This window comes from Gallus gallus, chromosome 5 (assembly GCF_016699485.2).
Source record: "Gallus gallus isolate bGalGal1 chromosome 5, bGalGal1.mat.broiler.GRCg7b, whole genome shotgun sequence".
Lineage (NCBI taxonomy): Eukaryota > Metazoa > Chordata > Aves > Galliformes > Phasianidae > Gallus > Gallus gallus.
The window spans coordinates 1,183,182-1,208,682 of record NC_052536.1 but is presented as its reverse complement, the minus strand read 5'-3'; the positions used below and the strand labels follow the sequence as shown (position 1 = coordinate 1,208,682).

Here is a 25,501-nt window from a genome sequence, read left to right as displayed (position 1 = left end):
GCTGGGAGACGGTGAGGAAAGACTCCATTTCCCGTCAGGCAACGCGGGCCCAACAGGCGGCGCGGGCAGAAGCCGCTCGGCGACGAAATGGCGGTGGATAAGGACCTACTGCAGCTGGACCTGTACGGCCTGCTGGGAGTCGGCGAGAAGGCGTCGGAGAAGGAGGTCAGAGCTGTATTGCCTCACGTTGCCCTCCTCTTTTCTCGCCTCCAACCTGAGGGGGTGGATCTTGGTTTGGGAAGGGTGAAATCAGTTGAGCTGGACTGCAAAGGTGCTCTCAGCCATTTCCTTCATTAGCCCTCGGAGCTCCGCAGCGTTTACCAGAAATCCAGTGACTCGAGGGCGATTTAGGTACCTCGCATCAGAAGTCATCGCGTTAACTTTGCGGGCTTGGAATGGCGTCTTTATGTTTTCTCTTTAATTTAATAGTTATGTCGATGCCAGTTGCCCCAGTGACTGACAGGACTGAGCTGGGAAAGTGACCTGGTGGAGGGGAAGAAGGCTCTGAGTAAGATTAGCAGCTGAACATGGTTAAAATAACAACTTTGTGTCCCCCACTCAGGCTTTTTCTGTGTTCTTAAGAGCAGTACAAGTGCAGCAGGTAAATCTTGGAAGCCAGAGACAGTATGTAACCAGCAAATGTGTTGCCTTGATGTAAGCACATCAAATACAGTTCACAGGGCTCAGTGAAGTGAAGGACTTTGCTGTTGAGATGATTGCCGGGATGGGAAAAAGGACGAGGAAATGACAAAGTGGGTGTTACAGCGTGACTTAAATTGACAAGTGTTGTGTAGAGTGCTGGTCCTTGATGTGAAATACTTGAAGCTATGCAAAGCCCCCTTGTATTCAGAGGCACTTTGCCAGAAGGGACAAACAAAGGGAAGTAAGAGTGCTGAATAACTTCACTGTTTAGAGAAGCCTTATCCGAACTTGCAGTTACAACTACTCCAGTAACTGTTTATATGGCACATTGAGCAGATGTAACTCTCTTTACTGGGATCTTGCTTATGGAACAGGCGGGATGACGTCTGCAAGGCTTCAGCTGCATTTTCTTTTCATCTGTTTTATCCACCAGGTGGTGCTGAGGCACCACTTAGTCCATCCCTTCTGAAAATTCTGTTTTGCAACTGAACTTCCTTGCATGCAGATGTTCTGCTGAGGAAGGAAACTCACATTATAAAAACTTTACTAGTGACTTAGCCCATAAAGTTGTAGTCTTTTTCTCTGAAGTGTAGAAGTGATTAAACACTCTTTGGTCAAAGTTTCTTCACCTTGCCAAGTTCAGTTGTTGCACAGTGAACCATGCTATTTCTGTCTCAAATAACTGCAAAGAGTAGAGAGCATCCCTCTGGCTAGAAAACTGCGTCTGTGAACCAGATTTGATCTTGATGATCAGGATGATTACACTGCAATACAGCGCACCTTGAAGTAAAACTTCAAGCTTCAAAAAGCTGAAAACTCATTCAAAATGTGGCTGCCTGCCTTAGGCAGGTACCTCGTGTCCTGGGCTCAGATGCTTATCCTTGTAGTACAGCGTGATTAAAAAGGACAGGTTGCTTCACTGAGGCTGAAAACAGCTTTTCAGAAGTCTCCTGCTATTACAGTAGACTAGTGAAAGGTATTCTAACGTGATGGACTAATGGTGCTGTCAGCACTCTTTGCTATCAGGCATGGGGAGTATGCAGTAATGTAAGTGAATGTTGGTTCAACCAAGCCTTCTGCTTTATGAGAGATGTGCTTTGAACTAAACAAACCAAAGAACAACAAAAAGGAAGGAACAGAAACACCCACTGAGTTGTAACTTTCTTGTTTCTATAGTGTTACTTTTTCTTTCTTTTTTTTTTTTTTTTACCAAGTTGCATTTCTCAACGTGGACTGAATGATACCAACTGACAGATCTCTGACTCTTGTAGGTTAAGAAAGCGTACCGCCAGAAGGCCCTGACTTGTCACCCAGATAAGAACCCAGATAATCCCCAAGCAGGTGAGAGGGAACTGTATGGCTGCAAGCCATTTTTGTTTGTATTCACATGTACAGACTCCTGGAAGTGTCTCTGTTTAACTTCAGGTCTGTCTTTTTATGCAATTAAGAGAATGCCTGGATTTGTGTCGTGTGATGTACACGTATGCAAGGCTCAGAGTTACTTGCATCACTATTAGCTAGCTCTGTTTTTCAAAGTTGAATGCTGATATTTTATATAATCAGCATTACCCATTATTGGCTGTTAGCCTTAACACTGTAGAACTGAGTATATCCAAAATGTCAGCAAGGTCTGTTCTTTTTACACCTGTTCTGTTTAAGTTTTATAGCTATAGGTAGTAAAGAACGGTGGTGGTAAGTGGAAGGATGTTGTTCCTCAACGACTCCTCAAAATGTTATTCTGTACCTTCAATTTTTCAGATTGATAGGCTACAGTCTTACAGACTGAAGGTTTGTAGCTGTGGTATTGGGATTGCCACTGTGAATCAAAAAGATCTTTAGCAGAAATGAGAATAGAGCTGGAGGCTTTGATGTATGCAGAAGGTTGGGAGGTGGTCTGAAGAGTGTGGAGAGGCCTCCAGCTCATATGTGTATCCCTCCAGCAAGTGGGTCAGCAAAACTGATGTAAAAGGGAAATTTTGTAGCTCAAGCTACAAAGCTGTTAATGAGATGGAGAAGTTGTTTGTAACAGTCAGGCTAACTGCAGGTTGAGGAATTCCAGGCCTGTGGATGGGTTCTATTGAGATCATGTTTGCAAGGTTTCTCTTAAAATAAAACGTCTGCTGTTTTTGTTTCTTGATCTACACTGAAGTTTATGTAACAGATGTTCTTTCAACTGTGCAGATTCTGTTTATAGGTTGGCTTGCAAAATGCTTTGGAAGGATTATTATTCTTTCTGATGTTCTGCAGGTCTCTTTCAGAAGGGATTGTGTTTTCTGGTTGATCTCCAGGCCGCTAGCGTGGTTTTCTGCATCTTACCCTTTTTTCTTCTAATTCCCAGCGGAAGTCTTCCACCAGCTGTCACAGGCCTTAGCTGTTCTGACAGATGCAGCAGCAAGGGTAAGGATGCCTATCCCTTAGTTATATTGGGACTGTGTGGTGTTACTCTCCATGCTGGAGAAGTAGTAGAAACTCTTATGCTGTCTGCCCTGTTCTCTTCTCCAGTTGAGCCCCTGTGAATGTAAGTCTTGCCTGTTATTCCCTGTAGCCCTACATGAGATGAAATAGCAGGTGCCAGATAAGAGCTTTGATAAATGTTTTTTCTGATCTGATGTGCTGGGAGTAGCTCTGTGTGCAGTGAGTATGAGATACTGTCTTTAATAACCTGCTCAGCTGGGACCTATCTCATTTAAAGGATTAAATAACCACCAGTGATTGATTTGGGGATGCATTCAGTTTCTGTGGCAGCAGTGCATTTGTGGTTCCCTTGAAATCAAGATGTGACAAGTAAATAGTATCTAGACACAGGGTCACTAAGGCTCAGAGCCCTTCTTTCAGTGGGGCACAAGAGGCTTGTGAACAGAAAAGCTGAATCATAGTTGTGATCTCTGTCCTTTTGCTGTGCAAGCTTTGCAGGCTGCCAGATGTAGCTTGGGCTCTGTTCTTCCTGTAAGGAAGTGGTTGAGTGCTTACTGCAAGGCCTGAAAGTACTACATGTGAAAGGCAGGAATAAAAACAGCATGAAAGCAAGTCAGCATGAGCAACTAATACCATCCAGATAAACTCAGGAGAGAAGGTATATTAAAATTTCAAATAAAATTTAAAAGCATGAAATAACTCTTCAAATGTTGGCAGAGATTGTAAAGGATAATGATATGAGGGATAACGGTAATGGTTTGAACAGATGTCAGTAAAGTTGCTGTTTTACCCCAGTTCTTAAGTCACTAAATGACTGTTGATGTGCTGTCGCAACTGAGGAATTCTGGTGTTCTTTGCTCTGATACATTTATGTGAGTCAACCATCTGTCTTATCAGTAAATCCTTTATATAAAATAAACCTTTTTCATCATAAAAGTTTGTTCTAAATCAAACTTGATTTGTTTCTGGTGCCCCTAAAGTTACTTTCGACCTGTTCAGAGAAAAAAGCAAAATATTTTTCTCACCTCTAAAGATGGGTGAGATTTTTTTCTACAGTGCACTTCACAGTTACTCCTAGATTCCTTCGCTCTTTCAGGCTCAATCTGGAGGTCCTTCTCATGTTTTCAGGATATTTGTGTTAACTCCAACATTTTTAAAAGTGCTAGCAAGAAGCAGGAAATGTTTCACCTCTTCTTACAGTGTTTCAGTAGCTGACCTCACCTCTACTCACAGCTTTACATTTTATTTTGCTTTACATAATTACACTGCTCTGTTGGTTTTTTGACAGGCGGCATATGACAAAGTGAGAAAAGCCAAAAAGCAAGCAGCAGAAAGGACACAAAAGCTTGATGAGAAGCGAAAGAAAGTAAAGCTTGGTAATGAAATCAAAACTTCATTTTCTTTGGGCTTGGAGTCTCCATTAGATGGGCGCTTGCTTTTCTTTGGTGCTGGAAGTCACAGTGAATTATTGCCATGTGAAATCTCCAATAGTCACAGCTAGGGATGATTCTGCTCTGGCAAGGAATTGGGGCTTTTGATGCCGGTTAGGACTGCTGATATATTGCTGTGTTTGAGCAAAGGAGAGACAGAAGAGCTATTGTGTCTCTACTTTGAGTTTGTTATAGGCGTAGCCAAGCTTTGGATCATTACACCAGCCTCTGGACAGCAGTGAAAATTCTCTTTGGTTTGTTTTAATTTTGTTTCTTTCTCTGCAGATCTTGAAGCCAGGGAACGAGAAGCCCAGGCCCGTGACAATGAAGAGGAGGAGATCCGGATAACGAGGACCTTAGAACAAGAAGTAACAATCCATTCTTAGATTTGTGTACTGCGTTTGAGAATAACTGCTGAAAGTCTACATTCATAATGCAAAGCACATGTATAGCAGTCCCTCAGCCTTTTGGATTAATGGGCTCTGTGAAAGAGGGGCATGTGTGACAGTCTGGCAAATGTCAGTCCTGCTTTTTGGCACAGCAGAAAATAACTGATTGGGTGTATGCTGTCTGATAGGGACTATGTCATTAGGAACAGGAGGGGTCTAAATATTCAGTGAGCACTGGAGCTGGCACAGGAGGGCTAACGGAAGGTTTACATCAGAAGATGGGGCTAAGTTAAAAACTGTCCTTGGCAGTCTTCAGCTGGCATGAGTCAAGCATGGAACTGTTTCCATGCTATCTTACCTTTTGCTCTAGATAATACGGTTGCGTGAAGAAGGCTCTCGTCAGCTTGAAGAGCAGCAGAGACTCATTCGAGAACAGATCCAGCTTGAAAGACAGCAGCGCATCCAAGGTGAGATAGGTGAGACTGGAGTGCTTAGCCAAACTAAGTACCTCTGGGTCTCCAACTTCTTTATAGATGGAGCAGGGCTTGCATACAGATGAAGCCTTCTGACTCAGTCATCTTGCCACATATAGGACCCTACTTAGACCTTTGTTGAGAATAAGACCAGCATTTCTGTGAGGCTTTTTTCTTGTATGTAGCAGATTGTTCTTTAACACATTGTCTCTCCTCTTCAATAAGGATTCTAAAGCTTTGAATGTAGATGGCCTGATGTGAAGCCCCACAGATATGCTGGAAGGAAGCCTGAAGTCTTACTTCTTACAAATCTTATGAAGTCCATCATAATTAAATCAGTCAGTGTTGTGCACAAAACAGGGACTGATTCAAGGTTGCAAAAAAAAAAAAAAAAAAAAAGTTGCCATCAAGATTTCTACCTCCTCTGTATCCCTTTGAAAGTTCTCAGTACCTGTCACCCAAAAGAGATACAGTGAAGACAGTGAAGTTTTGTGTGGCATACAGTTACTTACTGGAATTTGGTTCTCATGTTTTTTGTGCATATGCAGTCTTCATCCCAGGTTTGTATAAAGACTGAGAACAAATCTGTCAGGATGCGCAACATGTTGAACAGGAAAACACCTGAATTCTGTGTTACTGTACATCAGCAAGTTATGTTTGAGATTATCTTCCTCTAACTCTTGGGGGCTGCTTACTAGCTGTAATTAATCCTCTTCATACAGGACTGGATGACATGTATCTAGAATCCCAGAAGCTCAGCCTCTGGTATTCCTGAACCTTATTCCCATCCACATGTCACTCTAGAAATTTGCCTTTTCTAACATTCTGCATCTCTGTAGGTTTAAAATGTGCAGTTCTCTATTTCAGAAAGCTTTGTTCAACTTTTCAAAAGAAGATAGAGTGCTGTTTAGAGTTTCGATTCAACAGAAAAACTTAATGTCTCTTGCTTCCGACTGCGTTCATTCTGGTTGAGAACTTAGGAGGTTTTGGAACAGGAGCAGATCACCATTAAGCATTTCACTATTGAGTATTTAGTTGTAAGACCAGATTAAATTCTTAGGCTATGTCTTAATGTTGAGGATTTTTGTCCTCCCTTAGTTTTCCACACGTGTTCCTATGGGCTCCCAGCCCCTTTACAGGGAGAAATGTTACAGAATCTAACAGATTTCCTTCTTGTGGTTTTCTTGTTTAGCAATTTTCTACCCTTGATGATGGAATGTCTCGTAATCATGGAAGAGAAAGATGCTGACATACAATATTCACTTTACACTACAGCTTCTACTGATACTGTCATATAAAGCTTTTGGGGTGCTGAAATGATCAAGTGCAATAAAAATTGAGACATGCACTTGCTGATACTATAAATACATTCTCAGGGCAAATTTAATGCTAATGCTTTTTAACTGATGAATTTTCACCTATTCACACACATTCTTACATCTTTTTATGTATTTTTTTTTTCTCTACACTCTTTAGGCAGTCGAGTAGGAAGTGGAGCGGAAGGCAGAGTAACTCCCAAACTCAAAGTAAGTCATCTCTATGAAGATGGATTTGGCAAAAAACAGAATACTTGCAGCTTTTGCGAACAGAAAGGACTCCTTTGCTGAGCTGGCATGCCCTTTTGTATAGTGGTAGCGAAGCTCCTCTATTTAACCATGTTATGCAAGCCAACAACTCCCTATCTCTGCCTTTAAAATACCCTTCCTCCCCTGCTCTTTTCTTCTCTTACTTTCTCATGTAAACATTTGAGCCTGAAATTGAGTCATCTGTGCTTTAGGCACTGAGAAACATCTGCTTATTACCCTGATACAGCCATTAATATACCTTAAGGTACAATTTTAACTCCCGTGAGTCCTTCACTGTTCCCCAAATAATTTGTTCCCTGTTCACACTCTGATGTTGAAGTTATTGTCTTGGCCATTCTGGGACTGTAGCTGTAAATAGCAAACTTGATTACTGTGCAGGTGGTGTGAGCTGTGTTCAGCATGGCAGCATGTTCAAATGGACAAAATTAACTTCTCACATTTATTTCCCAGCTAAAATGGAAATGCAGGAAAGAAGATGAGACAGGAGGGGGATACTCAAAAGAAGTTTTACTGCGGATCCTGCAGAAGGTACTGTCTGATGCTTTTCTGTTACTTGATGTTCCCTTGCTTTCAGTGCTATAAGGGAGGACAGTAAATTCTGGGAAGCCCCATATAAACCAGAGTAGCTCATTTTGTTCTCTTGTTGAGCCCTCTCATTCATACCATTTTCAGAGATCATCAGCACAATCCATTTGTTGTGAACTGTTCCTAGGTGCACACTTGCCTTCCTCCTAGTAGGGATCCCCAGTGAAACCGAGCAACCACAGACTCTTCCCCTGAGTGATTCATGTCCTTTCTAAAGGTTAGACTGCTGTGTGGTTATAGTGCACTTTTTACCTTTACTTAAAGCACTGTATGTTAACTTCTGTGGGGAGTTCAGAGGCAGGAACAGACAAGCCTTTGATCTGATTAATCCCAGCATGTGGTCTTCATTCAGATGAATATCTCCTGTAACTGAGCTGAACAGCCCTCTTGCCTTGAGGTTTGCTGGAAGCAAAGTTTGTAGCTACGTGCAGCCCTAGCACTGTTTCCTGGAGGGACAAATTATGACAGATTGAGATCAATGGGGGCATCGTGTAAGACAGAAAGGGTGACAGCTCCAGTCTCGTCTGTGAAGACACGTTTTCCTTGCAGACACACCGTAGGTGAACTTGACTTTTCTTCTGGGTCTGTAATTAACTTTTCTTTCTCTCTCCTAACAGTATGGCGACGTGCTAAATTTACTGATCTCCAGTAGGAAGGCTGGGAGTGCAGTCGTGGAATTTGCTACTGTCAAAGCTGCTGTAAGTCTGGTGGAGACCACAGATGTGTACAGAGGAGAGTGGGCAAGAAGGGCTGTTTCAGAAGGGAAGGGTTAGCTGTCTGACAGCCTTGAAATGCTGCCTTGTTATTAAGGCAGTGGAGAAGGGTAATGAGAGTCTAAAGGTACAGATGGATGAAGGGAGTGGCAAAGCTTGAGGCGTAAACTCAGAGCAGATCATGTACATAAACAAGTATGCTGTGCATGTAAGCTTCTGAGGGAAGAGACACTGCTTTAAAGGACAGGCACCAAACTATTCAACCAGCTCTCACTGGGGGTGATGGGCTTAATGAATCTTTAGAGATTATATCAAGCGTTTGCAGTTTAAAAGAAATTAAAATGTCTTAACTCATGATGAGTTATAATCATTCATGTTACTGTGGAAATAGAAATAATATGTACAGTAACTACTGTAATGAAATAAACCTGTAATGTTAGTAGTTCCATCTACTTAAATTTACAAGAGTTTTGTTGGTTTTTGTTACCTGTTCTTTCACTTAATCTATCCAAATAATTGCCAAAAAAAAAAAAACACAAAAAAAAAAACAGAAACGCACAACTATCTGTGCTCTGTTTATCAGAAATGCTGGCAGTGATGTTTTACCCATCCGTGATGCCGAAATGAACCTTGAAGGGTGCTTCTCATGTAGGGCAGGTGTGAAATCTTCGTTGACCTTGATAGCAGCCTGAGATAGAAAAATTCCTAGGATTGTGAGCAAGCTGTGAGGGAGTGTGACCCAAAATTCAGATGGTGATGATAGAATATTTTCATTGGTAGGAAATGGCTGTGAAGAATGAAGTTGGCCTGACAGATAATCCTCTAAAGATTTCCTGGCTGGAAGGCCAGCCCCGGAACAATCCCAGCAATGTCCTTTCTGACAGCAGTGGTCAGCCTAGGACTTCACAGGTAAGGAGAATTTAGGCTGCTGTTATTTAAATCTGTTTCTATAGCAACTTAAATTTAGGAGTGCTTTGCATTTATGGTAGGATGCATTGATTCCTAGAGGAGAAAGAAAAGAAACTGATAGTGAGAGGACTGGCTTCCTGATGAACCTTTTTATGCTGAGGCAGTGACTTTTTTTTTAAAAGGACCTTTTGTCAGTGTAGCAACACACTGAGGTACAAGTTTCTTGAATGACTGGATGTTTGCACAATATCCCCTCTTAAAAGTGGAAACCAAGGATCATGCTTGCTCAACACAAAGCCTCTAATTCCATTATGTGAATTGAGTCTAATATACTTCGACTGTGAAATCCTTTGGCAGGTAGTTCACAGAAAGAGGTCTGGAACCTTTAGAGAGGTTTAGTTACTGCATTCACAAGAGGGTGAAATTTCAGCACTAAAACCAAACCTACATTCTTAGGGTCTGCAAGAGGGAAACTAAAATAATATCAAAATAAATATCCTTGTAAATAGTCCTTATCTGTTTTAGTTCTTCTTTGCCAGCGTTGTTACGGCTTGGTAGACACTTCAAGAGCAAAGTGTTTTCCAACTTCTTGTTTATTCCACCAGATAATCCATCTGAAGCTGCTGCTGTTGAATAATGAATTTTGCCTTTTATGTGTTTTGTGATTGGAATACAACATGTAGTGGTTAAAACATAGAAAATGTCTCCTCTAACATGCCATGTTCCATCAAATTGTTGGCCATCAGTTACCTCATGCTCCTGTTGCCCCTTTGGAGTGGGAACTGTATCCACTTACTCTGGAGCATGTTCAATTATGTGTTATAAAGCAAAATGTAATATACCTCATGCTCTGCCTGTGTTCTGATCTGAGAGAAAGTTAGTCGTTTCTTCTCTGAGAGAAAATGTGAAGGGGCCTGAGATCCTCTGGTTATTTGAATTCCTGTTCAAACTTCATGTGACACTTCCTCTCCTCTTCTTCACTGCCTCATGCTGTCCACGCATCTACAACCAAAATACTGTAGCAGTTTGTAAGGTTGTTCAATACTTTCTCTCCTGACTTCTCAAGTATTTTACTTACATGTCAGAATTCCTTGCTGCTATCCTAGTTTTGTATAAGGTTCTATGTTCTCCTTCTGAGCAGCCTGGCCTGAGCAGCATCACTTCCCAGAAAACTCAGACAAAGGCAGTTTGAGCATCATAGCCCAGTAGCCAAGCAGGTCTCCATGCACAGTGTAGAATCAGTAAGTCTTACAGGCAGAGCAGATTCAGAAAGGTGGCTAAAATGCTTCGGAAGAAAGCAGAATTCAGTTGAGTGTATTTGAGTATCCCTCACTAGCAGAGAACTAGAACTGGCTCTGAAGAGCTCATTCACACCTAAGAGGGGGAAAGGGGAGTCACTAGTGCAAAGGTTGGTAGTGTGTTCTTACCTGTGTGTTTTCAACTATTAAAGACGTTGTTTGACTGAATTGATCTTGGCTTGTTTCCATGACCAAAGCTTGTTAATTTGAAACTGCAGTGTCTGCCTGCTGTGAAGGATTAGATGGTGGAGCGGTAGCAAGGGAGGACAGGCTAAAGCAACAAATGGAGTTCATGCTGTGTGGAGCTAGCTACTCTGTTCGGTCTGGCACACCCTCCTCAGTCCATTGCTAGCTCTCAAAATGATAAGTTATGGACAGTGATTTGCAACCTTTTCCAAGAGCTGCACTTCTAATGCTTGTGTTCTTTCTACTGCTTTTATGTGTAAGCAGCAGCAATTTCTTTAATTACACTACTGTCTTGCTGTCTAGGTTAAGATACCCAAGCTGCTCTGGTTTGTTTTACTATTTGCTTCATTAGACCTTCCCAAACTCCTGCTGCTGCTTCTGCTTGGATGTTTCCAAAATGTACAACCTGGTAATCCTTTCTCTTGGCCTTATTGTTTCTAGCTGTCGTAAAAGTCTTTGTTCTCAGCTTCTCAGTTCCAGTCTTCCAAATGAGGTCTTTCAGGTATCAGTTGACATTGTCCCAGTCTACTACCTACCTTATCCCTTTCATACACAGTCTAGCTTTCCATCCATCAGGGGCTACATTCTTTCTTTCAGGCTCATTCTGATTTTAAGCTGCCCTCACTTCCTCTTTGCTGTCTCTGGGCGGCTACTATTTTTGTCTGATTCCACCTTCTGTTTGCTCCCACTCTTTGCAAATGCAGCTCCTTCCCTGCTCTGCTTCAGGAGACAGCTGAAGAGCTACACTGTTCTCATGGCAACACACTCACTACCCGTCCCCTGTCTGTGTTCCATGCGTGGGGTTGGCAGCCAGGAGCTGTGCACCAAAAAACACAAATAATGGAGACCCACAGACAGGCTAGACCAGGACAGCTTTGGAAGCAGTTCCTAGGAGAAAGCAAGGCTGACTGCTGAAACAACATGCTGTGAGGAGGCAGTAAGTTGCAAATTATGTACCTACACAGTTTTTGCTGACTTGTTTCATCCCACGGCAAGGGATGAGTGTTGTCCTTCCTAGAGAACAGGAGGGTTAAGCTTTACAAATTATAAAACTACAAAAGCTGTGGTTTGACCACTGTTACATTAGGATACTTGAGAGCAACAACCATTTGATTGCTGCAGCTCTGATTGGTTCAAAGCACACAAAGACTATTTAGTGCTGTGAGGAATATTTTTTGCCACTACAACAGCATAAAGTGCTCGCTCATGGGAAAGTCATCACTGCACCTAGTGGTGTCACCCTACAAGTGCTCTCCATTCATTTTTGACCATCCATTCAGCCACAGTGAAGTGCTGAAGAAAGCCTTTTGTCCGATATCCTATTGCAATCTTTTCTAAGCTTTGAGGCTTCAGCAAATGTGGTTCATATTATCTGACTTCACCAGATTCACATCAGGTTGCAAGTGGAGTTCTGTGCCTCCTCTGGAAACTGTGCACTTTGCTGTAGCCTGCTTACAAAGCTCATGGTTGTCTGGGTCCATGGGATTTTTGTGGGTTTTTTGTTTTAAGAAGAGCCTTAGTATCTTATCTAGCTATGAAAGAAAGGCTGATGACCCAGCAGGTTTTGCATTGTCTTTTTAGCAGGGTAGCGCCTAAGTGTTACTCAGCCTAGCAGAGCATTTCGAACTGTCCACCTCACAGAATGAATAACTGTGTTCCTTTCTACACTGGATCTTGGTCCTGATCTGTCTGCTGCGCTCTCCTTCACAAGGAAAGATAGGGTACCAGCAGCTCTAGCCTTTTCCCAACCCAGAAAAGCAAAGCCGCACATCTTTTCCTACCTTCATAAATACCTCAAGTGCAAGAGAAGATTGATCCTGGTCACTACAGATAAGGACCTATGCTCTTGCTACCTGGCCTTTGTTGTTTTGGCTTGCTACCAATGAAATGAGGCAACAAGGCACTTCCAGTCACAGATACATTTATTCTTCCATGTCTGTACAGCTGATAGTTCAGTGCATGCTTCAAGCAGCAGTATCTAGAGAAAATTCTTCTGCTAGTAGGCTGAATAAACTGCTGTTTCTGTATTATGAGCTTATATAGATGGTTACCTGTTTCCAGGCTGCAAGTTCCAACTGCATTTGAACTGGGGGGATGGGGAAACTCACATGAAAAGAAATAAAGGGAGAGGAACAGCTTTGATTTTTCACATCCAGACATGTTGGGAGAAGAAACATCAGTTTGTCTCTTGACCCTTGCCATAGCTATGGTTTTGAGATAGTAACACTGTCTCCTTACAAGCTGCCTGCTTATCCACAAATTATGTATGCCATATCCCTTTCTGTCCAAGCTCTGCAATGTCACAGCCACATCCCCCCCAAAAAAGTCTTTAGTCAAACAATATCAATCTTCTGTGAGAAGGAGATGCACAGTCAAGGGTGAGAAATTCCCAGTATGGAGAAGGGAAACTTGCCCACAAGGTTCCAGCAGACAGTGCTCTCATCTAGGCACGGAGCCTGTCAGCTCTGCTCCGAAGGACTTCTTGGCGAGGACAAGAACAGTCTGTGATGGGGAAGGCAACAACAATAAAACAGACCACGCACAACAGGGGTGCTACCGTATCCTTCTTCCCATTAGGACTAGAGAAACTGGCATCAGCAGTAGGTAAATGTGATACATTAAGTGATAAATACCTTCAAATGGCATAATCTCTTGGATTCTGTTTCCTGAGGGTCTGCAGAACATCCTCGAGAAGTGATAGCCCCAAATCCACTTTGAAGGACAGGAAAGGATCAGACAGATCAGAAAGAGTGGTGCCATTCTGGGAACCAGGCTCTGAGGTCACGCAGTCTGTAGCCTGGTCCTTGTGGAACTGAGTTTGAGTGGCTTTGTTGTATTGATGAGAAGAATCAGAAAAGGAAACATCGGAGTGAGAATCCGTGTGATCAATGATGTTAGGGCAGCTAGAGCTGTCCAGGTACAGCCGGGGAGGTTTAGGAGGTGCTTGTGCCTTGGCCAGGTTTTGCTCACTCTGACATGACAGGTAATCAGACTTGTCCTTCAGATCCCTCAAGCATTCCCTCTTCTGGCACTGTCCATCACTGTCCAGCGTGTGGCTGTTCTTGTTCAAGATAATGACCTGGTTGCCCAGCTTTTTGTGTCTCCTGAGTGAGAAACGTCTGAAGAATGTTGTGGACTTAATGGATCCTCTCCGCCAAGTATCCATGCTGATAAAAAGCAAAGAGAAGAAGAAAAGTGCTGACTCTTCACAGTCAGGTGTCGAACTTCAGTCACAGGCTCAGCAGCAAGTCGCACAACAGGAACAACCTCTTCCTTCCCTGTTCCTGTAGCTGGAAGGAAAACAGAGAGGCTGGTATTGCAGGAAATGCAAACTTCACACTACATCTCTGTATTAAGGAGCAGTTGACCTGTCTCATGTATTAGGGAATCTCGTTCAGTGGAGAAGGAATGATGATGTCTGAGCTTGTTGAATCTGTGCTGCAGAAACAAGCTGATGAAGAATAGCAAAGGCACACAGTCACCATGAGAACAGATTTAATCTAGCATCTAGAACAGAAGGGCACTTTGGTACCATGGTAACCAGCCACCTTCATGGTGAAGGGCACAGTGTAAAAATCTTAGTGGGTGGTGAGGAAGGGAGCCGGTGACTCAGTAACACTGAAGGAAACCAAATAGTCAAAGGGAAATTAAAAAGAAAAACCCAACGAAACAAAAATGTAAAAGATGAGCATTAGGAAAATGGAATGCAAAATAGACTTACGGTGTGTCGGAGCTGCACCTGAGTCCAACAGGCAGAGAGGAGAAACTGCTGAAGTACTGAGAGAACGGTGACCACCACGTTCTGAGATGCTGGAAGAAGAAAGTCCAGGGGCAATTCAGATTGGACCTAGAGCAATAAAAATCCACAATGCCGCCTTCTCTTCATGTGCCTCTTGTCACTGCTTCCCAGGCTGCAGTTCCTTGTGCGTATGTATTTGTTTTGAGCCAAGCCCTTGCTGAGTCAGCCACGTCAGAAACTGGGTTTTACACTATTGGTAATTGCCAGGATTGCAGGAAGTAGGTGTGTAAAGTGGCAAAGCAGCAGCCCACACTCTGCCTGAGGAGAAAGCAAGCTCCCTCGGAGACAGGCACCCAGATTGCTTGAGAGCCGTCAACATGGACGTCAACTTGGAGCCCATCTTGAATCAGACTGCTTCTTCCCTACTGCCGCTTCTAATGACTTGTTGTATCAGCAAGACTCCCAAGCGAGGCAGGAAATAATCTCTTGTCTCTTTTAAATTTAAATCCAGAGTGTGAGGTAGTGATTCAGGTTTGCATGGGTGACTCATTTGCATGAGTCTTATGTAGCCTATTTCATTCAGCCAGGCAGATGACAGTAAATATCTGTGGTTAGTGGACAGGAACTTTGAAGAAACCTTGTTCTGCCACTGAAGGCTGATACAATCTGTTGCTTTCTCAGACACTATGAAAATCCGTGCTGCACAGTACTGAAAGGTGATTTCATTCATGCAGTTCCAACGATACCAATTACAGCTTATTAGTCTCTTTAATTCCCCACTCAAGGTTTCTCATCTATTGTGGGCTCCTATTTTGTCCTCACAGCTAGGTGCTCTGCAGGTGGGGGTAACCGCTTTCCTTGCTCCATTTTCCTGCAGAACTTTTGCTGGTCTACTGTTTTTTCATCCCTTCTAGTTTCTATTCAAGATATCCTTAAATCGCCACTAAAATTAGTTCCTAGAAAAATGAATGTGAGACTTTTTTTTTTTGTTCACCTTTTGTCAAGGTGCTTTTATTTCTCCCTAAACTGTCAAGCAAATGAGATGGATGTTTCCAAGCACTGTGGCACTTTAAATACATCTGAAATCACTAAGGCCACCTACTAACGTTAAATGACTTTTGAAAGGAGAATGGCAAAACTACCATTTTGTTCTGAGATAGCAGCTGTCATTTGCTGCCTACATTTATTAGGTAGTCTGCAATCACCACGTAGCTGACGTGACAGTTACTACCACACACTGGCAGAAAGGCTCCAAGAGCTTTTGGGAACTGAAACTCTTGTGACAGGTTTGGGAACGTACCTGGTTTTCTTCTGTGCAGCTCCTTCCGTAACTAAGTCACAAAGGTTTGGTTTTTATGGCATTAGCCTTTATAGTGAACAAAGTGCGTGCTGGACTTTGTGCATCAATGTTGTACTTGCAGAGCAAGCTTGTCATCCAGAATAACCAACCACGGCAAGGCAAGCCATGCTTCCCCATCCACCCTCACTGTGAGAAGCAAGAGGTTACTTCAGCCACCCTGATGGTTTCATTCTTTGTCTCAACACTAGCTCTGTCAAGGGTCAGCACTGTTTGCTATGAAGCCAGCTACTTTCTGTAGGCAGTTTTCCCACCCTACCCAACTTCCCTCATGTCACAGTGCTCTGAGCTGCCTTCCTGACTCAAATGTGTGTGTTGTGAGTGTGACTTAGGGAGAGGGGGACTGCGGGGAGTCAGTGACTTTGCAGTGTGCGCTATCCTTGACGTGTTGCATTTGTTTTCTGCTCCTAGGCATCTGTGGTCTCCGAGCGGGATTACGAGAGCCTGGTGATGATGCGGATGCGCCAAGCAGCAGAGAGGCAGCAGCTGATTGCACAGCTCAGGCAGGAAGATGAGGAAGAGTCACACACCTAGCATGAAAGTATGGATTCTCCCCACCCCATCATTCTTCATCTCTAAAGCAGTTTCTTAAATTAAGGCAATAAAACTCCTTTTTTAAAAAACCTGTTGTAGGCGCCTGCAGCACTTTTCAGAGAACAGGGAAAGGTGGCTGCATAAGCTTCAGTGTTACCCTGTTAGGCTGTGTGCTCAGCGTAGCTGTCCAATCAGAATTCAGGATTTGAGAGGTGCTGTGAGAACAAACACCAAACTTGCTTAGGAGCTATGGATCGAGAAGTCTTTGGCACCAGCTGGTCAGAATAACCCACACAAAGACATCAGTCTCTTTAGTGAAATGTTTTATTGGTGTTACCCTTACATCAGGTTTGATACACGGTCCCAAACAATGCAGCACTGCAACTGCTCCTGTTAACTTTATGTAGCCCATAATTGAAATGTTTACAAGACCTGTTTGTGCTGATCTAGGGCTACTTCAGGAACCAATGTGTTATGTTTGAATGGAACTTGAGACTGAAAGCCTGATGCTGCTAACCATGGCTCCGTTTGGGAGGGAAGCTGGCCTTGCTGCTGCATGAAGAGATTCTCAGAGAGCTCTGCGTAGATTAAGCAGTTCCTGCTTTCACTTTGGGGATGAGATAGTGCACTATCCATTCTTGACCTCCCATGCCTGCCCCCCTAGATCTGGGAGGAGGCTTGTTCTGGACTCACAGTTCAGCACATACCCCCTGAGACAGCCCTGAGGAACAGGCAGGCAAGGCTGTGATTTGAGCTCCTTCCAATGCATGCTAAATAGATTATTAAAATGCGGAAAGATGGTATTTGCCAGACTGCCATTCAGATGAACGTGGAGCTAGAGCCATCTGTTTTATGTGCATGATATAATCTGGACTGGGCATACCTTCCTCCCCCCAGGTCTTAGGAAATGGCAGGGATGCTGAGTTTCCATTAGTTGAAGCCTTGCCTCTGCAATGCTCCTCCCCTGACGCCTGAGTGCCTGGAGTCTGGGACAGAAAAGAATTACTCAAGGGGAAAAGTTTGCTGTCAGTCTGGTGTGAGATGATCCCCAGCAGGGCCTTGCTGAGGTGGAATGCAGAAGTCTTCTTTGCTATTCCTTGTGGAGGCACCACACCAGTGTCTGGCCCACACCCGTCATGCTCACCACCCGGTAACCGCAGCTCTCCAGCTTGTTCAGGACTATCCGTGGTGCATCGTTCACATAGTACTCCCAGCTGCAAGTGGGAAAAGGAGGAAAGCTGAAGTGAAAAAGGAGACAAGAATTTCCTTGTGGAACTGGGTCTGCCTCACTAATTAACTGGTACAAAACACCGCAGTGGCCACATCTGGCGTACTGCCTGCGTGATGCAACACCTTGGTTAACCAGATGGGAAAGACCAAAACCCACAGCTTCCAAACCAAGGAGAAAGCTGCCCAGAATGGAATTCGATCTTAAATTGAAGTGTGGTTTGGGGACTGGCTATCCAAAGCCACATACATGCTGCTTGCTTAGCTGAGCTGAAACCACAGCTGCGGGAGTCATAGCTCAGAATTCATGGAAAAAGAGAATGGTCTCTGCAAAGCAGGGGAAAAATGTAGGACAGCAGCTTCAAACAGTGTTGTAACAGCAAGGTCTTTTTCTTTGCTGTTCCCATGTTCCTGCAAGTTGCAGACCTACACTTGCAGACCTGATAATTCCATGTTACCAGACCCTGTTTGCTGTTGCTTTCACCAGGCCTCAATTTACATGGCTGGATTGTTCTGGAAGCTTTTTACAAAACAACTCAGGTGTTTTAAAGGAGTAAAATACCAGTGTTCTGCATTGCTCTTACCATAAAGAAAACAGACTGTGATCATGGAGTGGAAGAGTAGCACAGTGCAGACATAAAACGTGTTGAATTAGGTTAGGAAGTGGCAGAACTGAAATGGCAAGTCTACCCTTCAGTGCTGGATTTGGCAGCTTTTCTGTTCCTTTAACACAGTCGTTTGGGCTGCAGTATTTATTCAAGCAGATGGGATAAGCTTCATAATTGTGTAGCTCTTAGATGACTCACCATGCCTGATAAGCTGATAATGATGGGCTGTGGGATAGTTGATGATCTCTGTTGGGCATCCTAACAAAGACTATCCTGACTTTCGTGCTAATAGTAATAAAAAAAGACCCAAAAGCATTTCCAAAGTTGCTAAGATTGCAAAACGTTTACAGTGATGAGCATTTTTAAAGCATGAAATATCACTAAGATGTGAAAGTATTTTTCCAGTTTCTCAAGACAGACTATGCAATAATTATAGATGTGATATAAAGATAATATCTATTATTATAGTGCCTTTGAACTTAATGTTTTCTCTAAGAGGCTTGCCACATACCCTTCAGATTCACATGTTGGAGTTGGTAAATATTATTGTCATTATGCAGAGGAACGAGCTGAGGCAAGGGTTGTTATTTGTAGGAGCCTAAATTGGAGTGGCTGAGCTGAAAGCAGAAGGCAAGCTGAGTGGCCTAGGGCCTTAAATACAACTCCACACTGAGCAAAACAAAACATCTTGCATGATGCCTATCAACTGTGCCACCCTCTCCACGTGGAAGCAGCCTGAATCAGGATGGGGATGGAGGCATTTGTAAAGTCTTTCAGCCAGAAGCCAGCAGGGGACAGAGGTCAGCCCAGAGAGGAGAGCCCATTGTAAGTACATGAGCCTTCGGATCCCAGGTATGCCAAAGGTAGGTGAGTGAGCACATGCTGTGTGTGAGAATGGGGCAAGAGCATCCTAATGCAGTGACTTTTGATCTGATTTTAGATAGTTTGCTATTTAAAAGTAGCAGCATTGATCGATAGCCTTTATTATGCCAAGAGGTGGAGGGGACATTGTCCAGCATCTACTCAGAATCCCATTTTACAGCAGGCCAGGGTTGGCTTTGCAACCCAAATGCCCAAAGATTGTGCCCCTGCACATTAGGTGAGGGATGGAGGATGTGTGCTTGCAACTGATGGTGCTTAATGATGTGCCATTTGCAGTAGCTGCTTAACAAGATGCATGCTCCCCTTTATTAGAGGCAATTAAGTGTTTTATGTATATTACAGTGCTACAACAGATCCATACTGCTTAGACTCTTTCTTTCAGGCTCCCTCTGAGCTCCTTAGGTCGTGTTTAAGGCTTTGGATGCTCACAATGCTGTGGAAAGGGTGAGATTTGTGTCATGTTATGGCAGTGGGACAGAAAACGCTGCTCAACCATGGTGCTGTCCTCCCCAGCAGGGTTTTTTGGCAGAAGGCGAATGGAGCTTGCCTTGCTGGCATACCACTGTGCCTCTCAGGGTGTCAGTATTCCAGCCACATTGTTTCCTCCACCCTGTGTTGCTCAAGAGCAAACAGGGAAGACACGCTTGAAAATGTCTATCAGGCCACAAGCAGGCACTAGCAGAAATAGAAGGATCCCCCAGGAAGCAAAATCTGCCACTCTACTTCCTTATAACCCTGTAATGGCCTTAAGTGGCACTACAGGACGTTCAGGTTGGATATTAGGAAAAATTTCTTCTCAGAAGAAGCGGTGATGTATTGGAATGGGCTGCCCAGGTTAGTGGTGGCATCACCATCTCTGGAAGTGTTCCAGGACCATGGAGATGTAGCACTGAGGGACGTGGTCGGTGGGCATGCTGGGGATGGGTTGGGGTTGGACTTGATCATCTCAGAGGCCTTTTCCAACCTTAATGATTCTATGATTCTATGAACTCCTCCCTGGCTGCTTGGGCAGGCAGCATGGAGGCATTCTGCCTTCCTTCCCTTTTTGTTCCTAGAGATTCACCCCTATCTCAGAGCCAGCAGCACTTCATCCTCCTCGAAGCCTCTCCTGGTTCTCTCCTCAGGTCTCTTCTCCCATTGCATAACTCCCAGGATCAGTTCCAAAGGCGGCAGCACGAAGCTGGCGCTGCTGCCAATTTCTGTGCCACCCACAGGCTTGGGAATAGCAGCACATAGACAGCTCAGCTCTGCAAACCCACCTGAGCCTCTGCTGATGGAAAGGAGCAATGGAAGAGGCCCAAGTTCCTGCCAAAGCAGGTGGCCCAAGTTTGCATTTTGGAGAGTTTCTTGGAAATGAAAATCAGGGATCCTTCCATTATTTTTTCTGCTCTTTCTTTAAACTCCTAAGTTTTGTAATGCAATGGAGGAGCTGGGCCTTGATGCCTGCCAGCCCGGTGCTGAGGACATGGGTCTTTCCAGCTCCGTGATGGAAGTCTGAACATGCTGGGACCAAGGAAACGCCTGGTTTTCCTCCCACTCCTCCTCTGCGCTGCCGCATGAGTGGGCAAGCATGAGCAGAAACCCAACTGCTCCCCTCTGCTTGATTTGCATTTAGGCGTTTTGTTTTGCTTTGCTGTTTTTTGTTTTGTTTTGTCTTGTCTTGTTTTGATTTTTTGTTATTATTATTTGAATCCTAGAGAAAAACAAGAAGTCAAGATAGCAAATGGGGGGGGGAGGACGGGACGGGACGTGCGCCAAGATGTAAAGAACGGGATGGCAGCATTTCCAAGCTGCACCCTTGGTGTTAAACTCAGCGTAGGCAGGGAGAGACACAGGGATGCGATGAAGCGTTGAATGTGTTGGAAACACACAGCATAATGGGCTGAGGACACAAAGCAGCTCAAAGCCCAGGGGCTCAGCACCCCAAGGAAAGGCTTCAAGGAGGGATGCTCCGTAACAGAGAGAAAGCTCGAGCTGGGATGGGTTGGGACAGGCTGTGGGAAAGCACCTAATGTGGGTTGGCACTAAACCTGGCCAGAGCCAGGCTCTGAGCATGGGCACCATTTGCTTCTGAGCACCTTGGGGCTGGAATTGGTAGCAAAACAGAGGAGGTGTGTCAGTGAGGATGGGATAAAGGCAGATTGTTATGCAAAAAGGTTAAAATGCCCTCTGTGTCTGTTTTATTTCAGCCGGGGCAGGTAGCACCCAAAAGCATCCCAAGAATGTGAGGTGTGAGGATGAGAAGATGCATCAGGTGCTACAATGGGGTCATAGTGAGAAAAATAACAGAAAACTGGTTGAAATATTAGGAAAATACCCTTGGCTGAGCAGATGGGGGCAAGGACAGGCATGTGCCCCTCCAGCAGCAAACCAGTCCTGGGATTAGAAGTAGGCATGCCAGAGGGTGAAGCTTTTGGGAAAATGGGGAGGGGGGAGAGACTGAAACATTGCACTTACAAGTGGTTCCCGAGCATGTTCCTCTTTGTGGCCCCCAGGAACTGCATCAGGTTGGGATCCGAGTGCTCATCTCCCACCATGGTGGGGCCAACCTCCTGCAGAAAAGCAGACTGGGTGAGCCATGCATGGCAGTACCACTGACTGGGAAGAGAACAGTGTCCTGAGAAGAACAAGATTTCTACCGCCACCGTTAATGGGGTCAGTGTGGGTTCCTCAACCTGTAGGAGCCTGGATATGTCCCAGGACAAAGCCACCTGTGCATCTCAGGTGAGGACCCTGGTGGCTTTGCTCTGGAGGGCTGCTTGCTGGTTGAGCAAATGGTGGCTCTGGTTATTCAGTCTGTAGAACAGCTATGAGGTGGCACTCATGGCCTCACTGCACCAAATCAGCAAACCTCAGTGCTTGGCCATGAAATGATAGGGCCACCTAGGGCTTGTCCTGGCGGAGGACAGCTTTGGGAAGGGCTCCACTAGCAAGGAAGAATGAAAGAATCATTAAGCTTGGAGAAGACCTCTGAGATTGTAAAGTTCAACCATCAACACATCACCATGCCCACTAACCCATGCTCCTCAGAGCCACGTTAGTGTGACAAGGAGGTGCCATGGGTTGGTTTGGGCAGATTGGCACCAATGGGACAAGAAAGGACTGTCACGTTGGAGCGACAGGAGGCAGTCGGAGATGTGAGTCATCTCCCCAAGAAAGCCATCAGAAAGACTTCCCACGTGTCATATGGAGGGGACAGGGACATTTTCACAGCGTGCTCCAGAAGTGTTGTTTTTTGAGATATTCTGAGTATGAACAACTCCCAGAACTAAGGAGCAAGGCACAGCAGACATGTATAGCTCCAATGAGACCTCCATAATGACCACACTGGGGTGCTGACACCCTCCATACTCCAATTTCTTACCCCTGCAAGTTCTTGGTTATATATATATTTGTGTTTTATATATATGTATATATATATATATATATATATATAAGCTTTTAATTTATTTTAATATGAGGAGCCTCTTTTCCCTTTTCATTCTCCTCCATTCTACACATGAAAAATTTGCAAGTGTTGTGAGAAATGTCCCCCATCCACTGGCACTGCCACCAACAAACTCACATTAATGATCATCCATTTATAATATGCAAAGGGCTGGACAGTCTGACAACAGAGAAATTGTGTTTGGCTTGGAAAGATGAAGAAATGTGGTTTGGGGAAGGCTGAAGAGCAGAGATAGAAGAGCCTTCCTGCAGCATTCATCCCCAACCCAGCAAGCCATGTGTTAACTGTGAGCCTCTACCAGACCCCAACTGGGAAGCACTTACGCAGTGCCGCTGAGCAAACATTTCAGTAAGCCACCAAAAGCAGCAAAGCCCATCACCTCCTGCTAGGTGCCAGCATGAGCTGTTTCCAGCTGTGGCTTGATGCCAGGGTTCAGGCTGTAAATGTTTGCTTTGTCCTGCTAAAGAGCAGAGTTCCCAAAGACCGCAACTATTTCAGTCCATTCCACTGCATGCATTTCCCTGAAGCGCCTTAAAACATGACTACCCTGTGCATTGTAGCTCAGTCCATAATCATTCAATCAACTTGTGTAATACCAAATGCCACCACAAATGGAGGCACCTCCAGAGATGTGTCTCTAAGGCCAGACTGGATGGGACAGCTTGATCTGGTGGGGGCTACCAGCCCACAGAATGGGCTGGGGCTGGGGGCCTTTGAGGTCCCTTCCAACCCAACCATGTTGTGGTTCCATAATCTTTAAGGACCCTTCCAACCCAACCATTCTGTGATTCTATGATCTTTAAGGACCCTTCCAACACAACCATTCTAAGATGCTATGATCTTTAAGGACCCTTCCAACCCAAACATTGTATGGTTCCATGATCTTTAAGGACTCTTCCAACCCAAACATTGTATGGTTCCATGATCTTTAAGGACCCTTCCAACCCAACCACTCTACGGTTCTGTGATCATTAAGGACCTTTCCATCCCAACCACTGTATAGTAGTATGATTTTTCTATGATTTGATCCCAGTGCGTCTTCCTCAGTTCTCTGTTCAGTGGGTCTGAGGTGTACCTGTAATGAAGCATCTTTGCATCTCTCACTAAACTCCTGCCAACTTGGTTTGATGTTTTCCCCATCACACCCTTCCTATTGCAAAACTGTGGTCTTGGAGCTATAGGTATAAATAAAAAATAAAATAAAAATAAAAAAGCACACTTAGACATCCTTCTGCTCTTGCAGATGTGCAGCTGGCTGCAAGAACTGCTCTGAGGGCTGTGGATGCTGCAATCACCAGGAAGCAGCGTTTTCTTTATGGCTTTCTATGAGAATGTGGCTTTGGGTGCTACGCAACGATCCCACTGCCAATAACACCCTTCCCTTTGGCTGGGGCTGTGTTTTCCATGGGGGCTTTTCGGGGAAGAGGGAAAACCTGCAGTGAGGCCACATGGCTGGAAATTACTTTCCCTGACTTTCACAGGCTCCTGCAAAAAGTTTCCAGTGATGCTGTTAGGTATTTGTAGGGGGAACAGGGCAGCACTACAGGCACCCCACAGCACAGAAGGGATGGGACGAAGGGAGGAGGGCTTGTGCACAGCGCTATTTGCACAACACACCTCCGGGGCATCGCACCCCACGGGGAGCCCCATCCCCATCCCGCTGCTCGCGTCGCCCCTTGCCCTATGCAATCCCCCAGCCTTAAATACGACCCGCAGCCCCAGCTCCAAATACTGCCCCACAGCCCGGGAGGGTCCGGCGGCAGGGCGGACTCACCATGCGGATCTGTGTGCTGATGAGGAGGTACGGCATGATCCCACCGCTGGCACAGCAGCCCCGGGGCAGTGCCCGGGGGAGGCTGCGTCCCCTCCCGTCCCGCCCCCGCTCCGCCCGAGGGAGGAGGTGGCCGCGCTGCTCCCTCCCCGGGGGACCAGAGCGGGGGAGGGGGGCGAGGGAGGCGCGGAGCTTTGTGCAGCGATCTTGGCTCTGCTGGGCCATAGAGGGATGGGGAATAGGGAGGAGATGTGCAGAGAGATATGGGACAGAGAGAAGAGGGAAAGGGACGGAGAGACAAAGGAGGGAGGTGATGGGTAGGGATGGGGATAGATGATGGACAAGGAGATGAAGGACAAGAAGACGGTAGATAGGAAGATGTTGGAGAAGAAAATGATAGACAGGGAGACAAAGAACGGGGGATGAGGGGCAGAGAGATGAAGGACAAGGTGATAATGGAGACAAAGAATGGAAAGATGAGGGATAAGGAGGTGATGGGCAGGGAGACAAAGGACAGAGATAAGAGATAGGGGGTGGTGGACAGCGAGGTGAAGGACAGAGGGATGAAGGATAGGGAGATGAAGGACAGGAGATGATGGCTCAGGGGTGATGGAGCAGAAGACAATGAGTAGGGATGTGACGGACAGGAATATGATAGACAAGGAGATGAAGGACAGGAGGTGGCTCAGGGGGTGATGGAGCAGGAGATGATGGACAGAGATGTGACAGACAGGGATACGATGGACAAGGAGATGAAGGACGGGTAGATAAAGGATGGGAGATGATAGCCTAAAAGGCAATGGGCCAGGAGACATTGGATAGTGAGACAATGAGAGGGAGATGAAGGATGGGAGGATGAAGGATGGGAGATGGATAGGAGATGATAGCCTAAGAGGCAATGGACCAGAATTCACTGAATAGTGAGACAGTGATCTGGGAGATGATGAACAGGGAGATGATGGACAAGAAGATGATGGACAGAGAGACAAAGGGCAGGGAGATGGAGGACAATGAGATGATGAACAGGGAAATTAAGGACAGGGAGACAAAGGGCAGGGAGATGGAGAACAATGAGATGGTGGACAAAGAGATGATGGACAGGGAAATTAAGGACAGGGAGATAAAGAATGGGAGATGAAGCATGGGACATGATATCCCAGGAGGCAGTGGACCAGGAGACATTGGACAGAGTGACAATAAGCTGGGAGATGAGGGACAGGGAGACAAAGGACTGAAAGATGATAGGGAGATGATGGACAGGGAGATGATGGGCAAGGTGAGCCCTGGGCCCTGCAGCTTTTAAATGTAG

The 25,501-nt window shown here is 45.1% G+C and overlaps 3 protein-coding genes across 7 annotated transcripts; 1 reads left to right on the top strand and 2 right to left on the bottom strand.

The window, feature by feature from the left end:
* Positions 1-42: 42 nt before the first annotated feature.
* DNAJC17 (DnaJ heat shock protein family (Hsp40) member C17) lies at positions 43-22,352 on the top strand. 5 transcript variants are annotated; one of them, XM_040701136.2, is made up of 12 exons: positions 79-165; positions 1,914-1,983; positions 2,981-3,039; positions 4,346-4,433; positions 4,773-4,855; positions 5,247-5,352; positions 6,826-6,875; positions 7,386-7,463; positions 8,138-8,218; positions 9,014-9,142; positions 16,134-16,263; positions 18,686-22,352. In XM_040701136.2, exons 1-11 carry the CDS (start codon positions 88-90, stop codon positions 16,254-16,256), a joined length of 945 nt encoding a protein of 314 aa, XP_040557070.1. In that variant the 5' UTR covers positions 79-87; the 3' UTR covers positions 16,257-16,263; positions 18,686-22,352.
* On the bottom strand, positions 12,531-14,534 carry C15orf62 (C15orf62 homolog). The gene is made up of 2 exons (XM_001232487.7): positions 14,348-14,534; positions 12,531-13,916 (listed from the first exon to the last, which is right to left on the bottom strand). Exon 2 carries the CDS (start codon positions 13,790-13,792, stop codon positions 13,262-13,264), a length of 531 nt encoding a protein of 176 aa, XP_001232488.1. The 5' UTR covers positions 13,793-13,916; positions 14,348-14,534; the 3' UTR covers positions 12,531-13,261.
* On the bottom strand, positions 16,563-24,269 carry GCHFR (GTP cyclohydrolase I feedback regulator). Its single transcript, NM_001199522.2, has 3 exons — positions 24,196-24,269; positions 21,431-21,525; positions 16,563-17,470 (listed from the first exon to the last, which is right to left on the bottom strand). Exons 1-3 carry the CDS (start codon positions 24,229-24,231, stop codon positions 17,347-17,349), a joined length of 255 nt encoding a protein of 84 aa, NP_001186451.1. The 5' UTR covers positions 24,232-24,269; the 3' UTR covers positions 16,563-17,346.
* Positions 24,270-25,501: the final 1,232 nt, after the last annotated feature.

Bases quoted from the DNA above. Each gene is read 5' to 3' on its own strand.
- DNAJC17 (XM_040701136.2), top strand. From the start codon at position 88: ATGGCGGTGGATAAGGACCTACTGCAGCTGGACCTGTACGGCCTGCTG. The intron at 5,353-6,825 runs GTGAGACTGGAG...TACACTCTTTAG, and splicing joins GCGCATCCAAGGTGAGATAG to GCAGTCGAGTAGGAAGTGGA. The intron at 9,143-16,133 runs GTAAGGAGAATT...TTCTGCTCCTAG, and splicing joins GTCAGCCTAGGACTTCACAG to GCATCTGTGGTCTCCGAGCG.
- C15orf62 (XM_001232487.7), bottom strand. From the start codon at position 13,792: ATGGATACTTGGCGGAGAGGATCCATTAAGTCCACAACATTCTTCAGA.
- GCHFR (NM_001199522.2), bottom strand. From the start codon at position 24,231: ATGCCGTACCTCCTCATCAGCACACAGATCCGCATG. The intron at 21,526-24,195 runs GTGAGTCCGCCC...GCTTTTCTGCAG, and splicing joins TCAGCACACAGATCCGCATG to GAGGTTGGCCCCACCATGGT. The intron at 17,471-21,430 runs GTAAGTGCAATG...TCCCACTTGCAG, and splicing joins AACATGCTCGGGAACCACTT to CTGGGAGTACTATGTGAACG.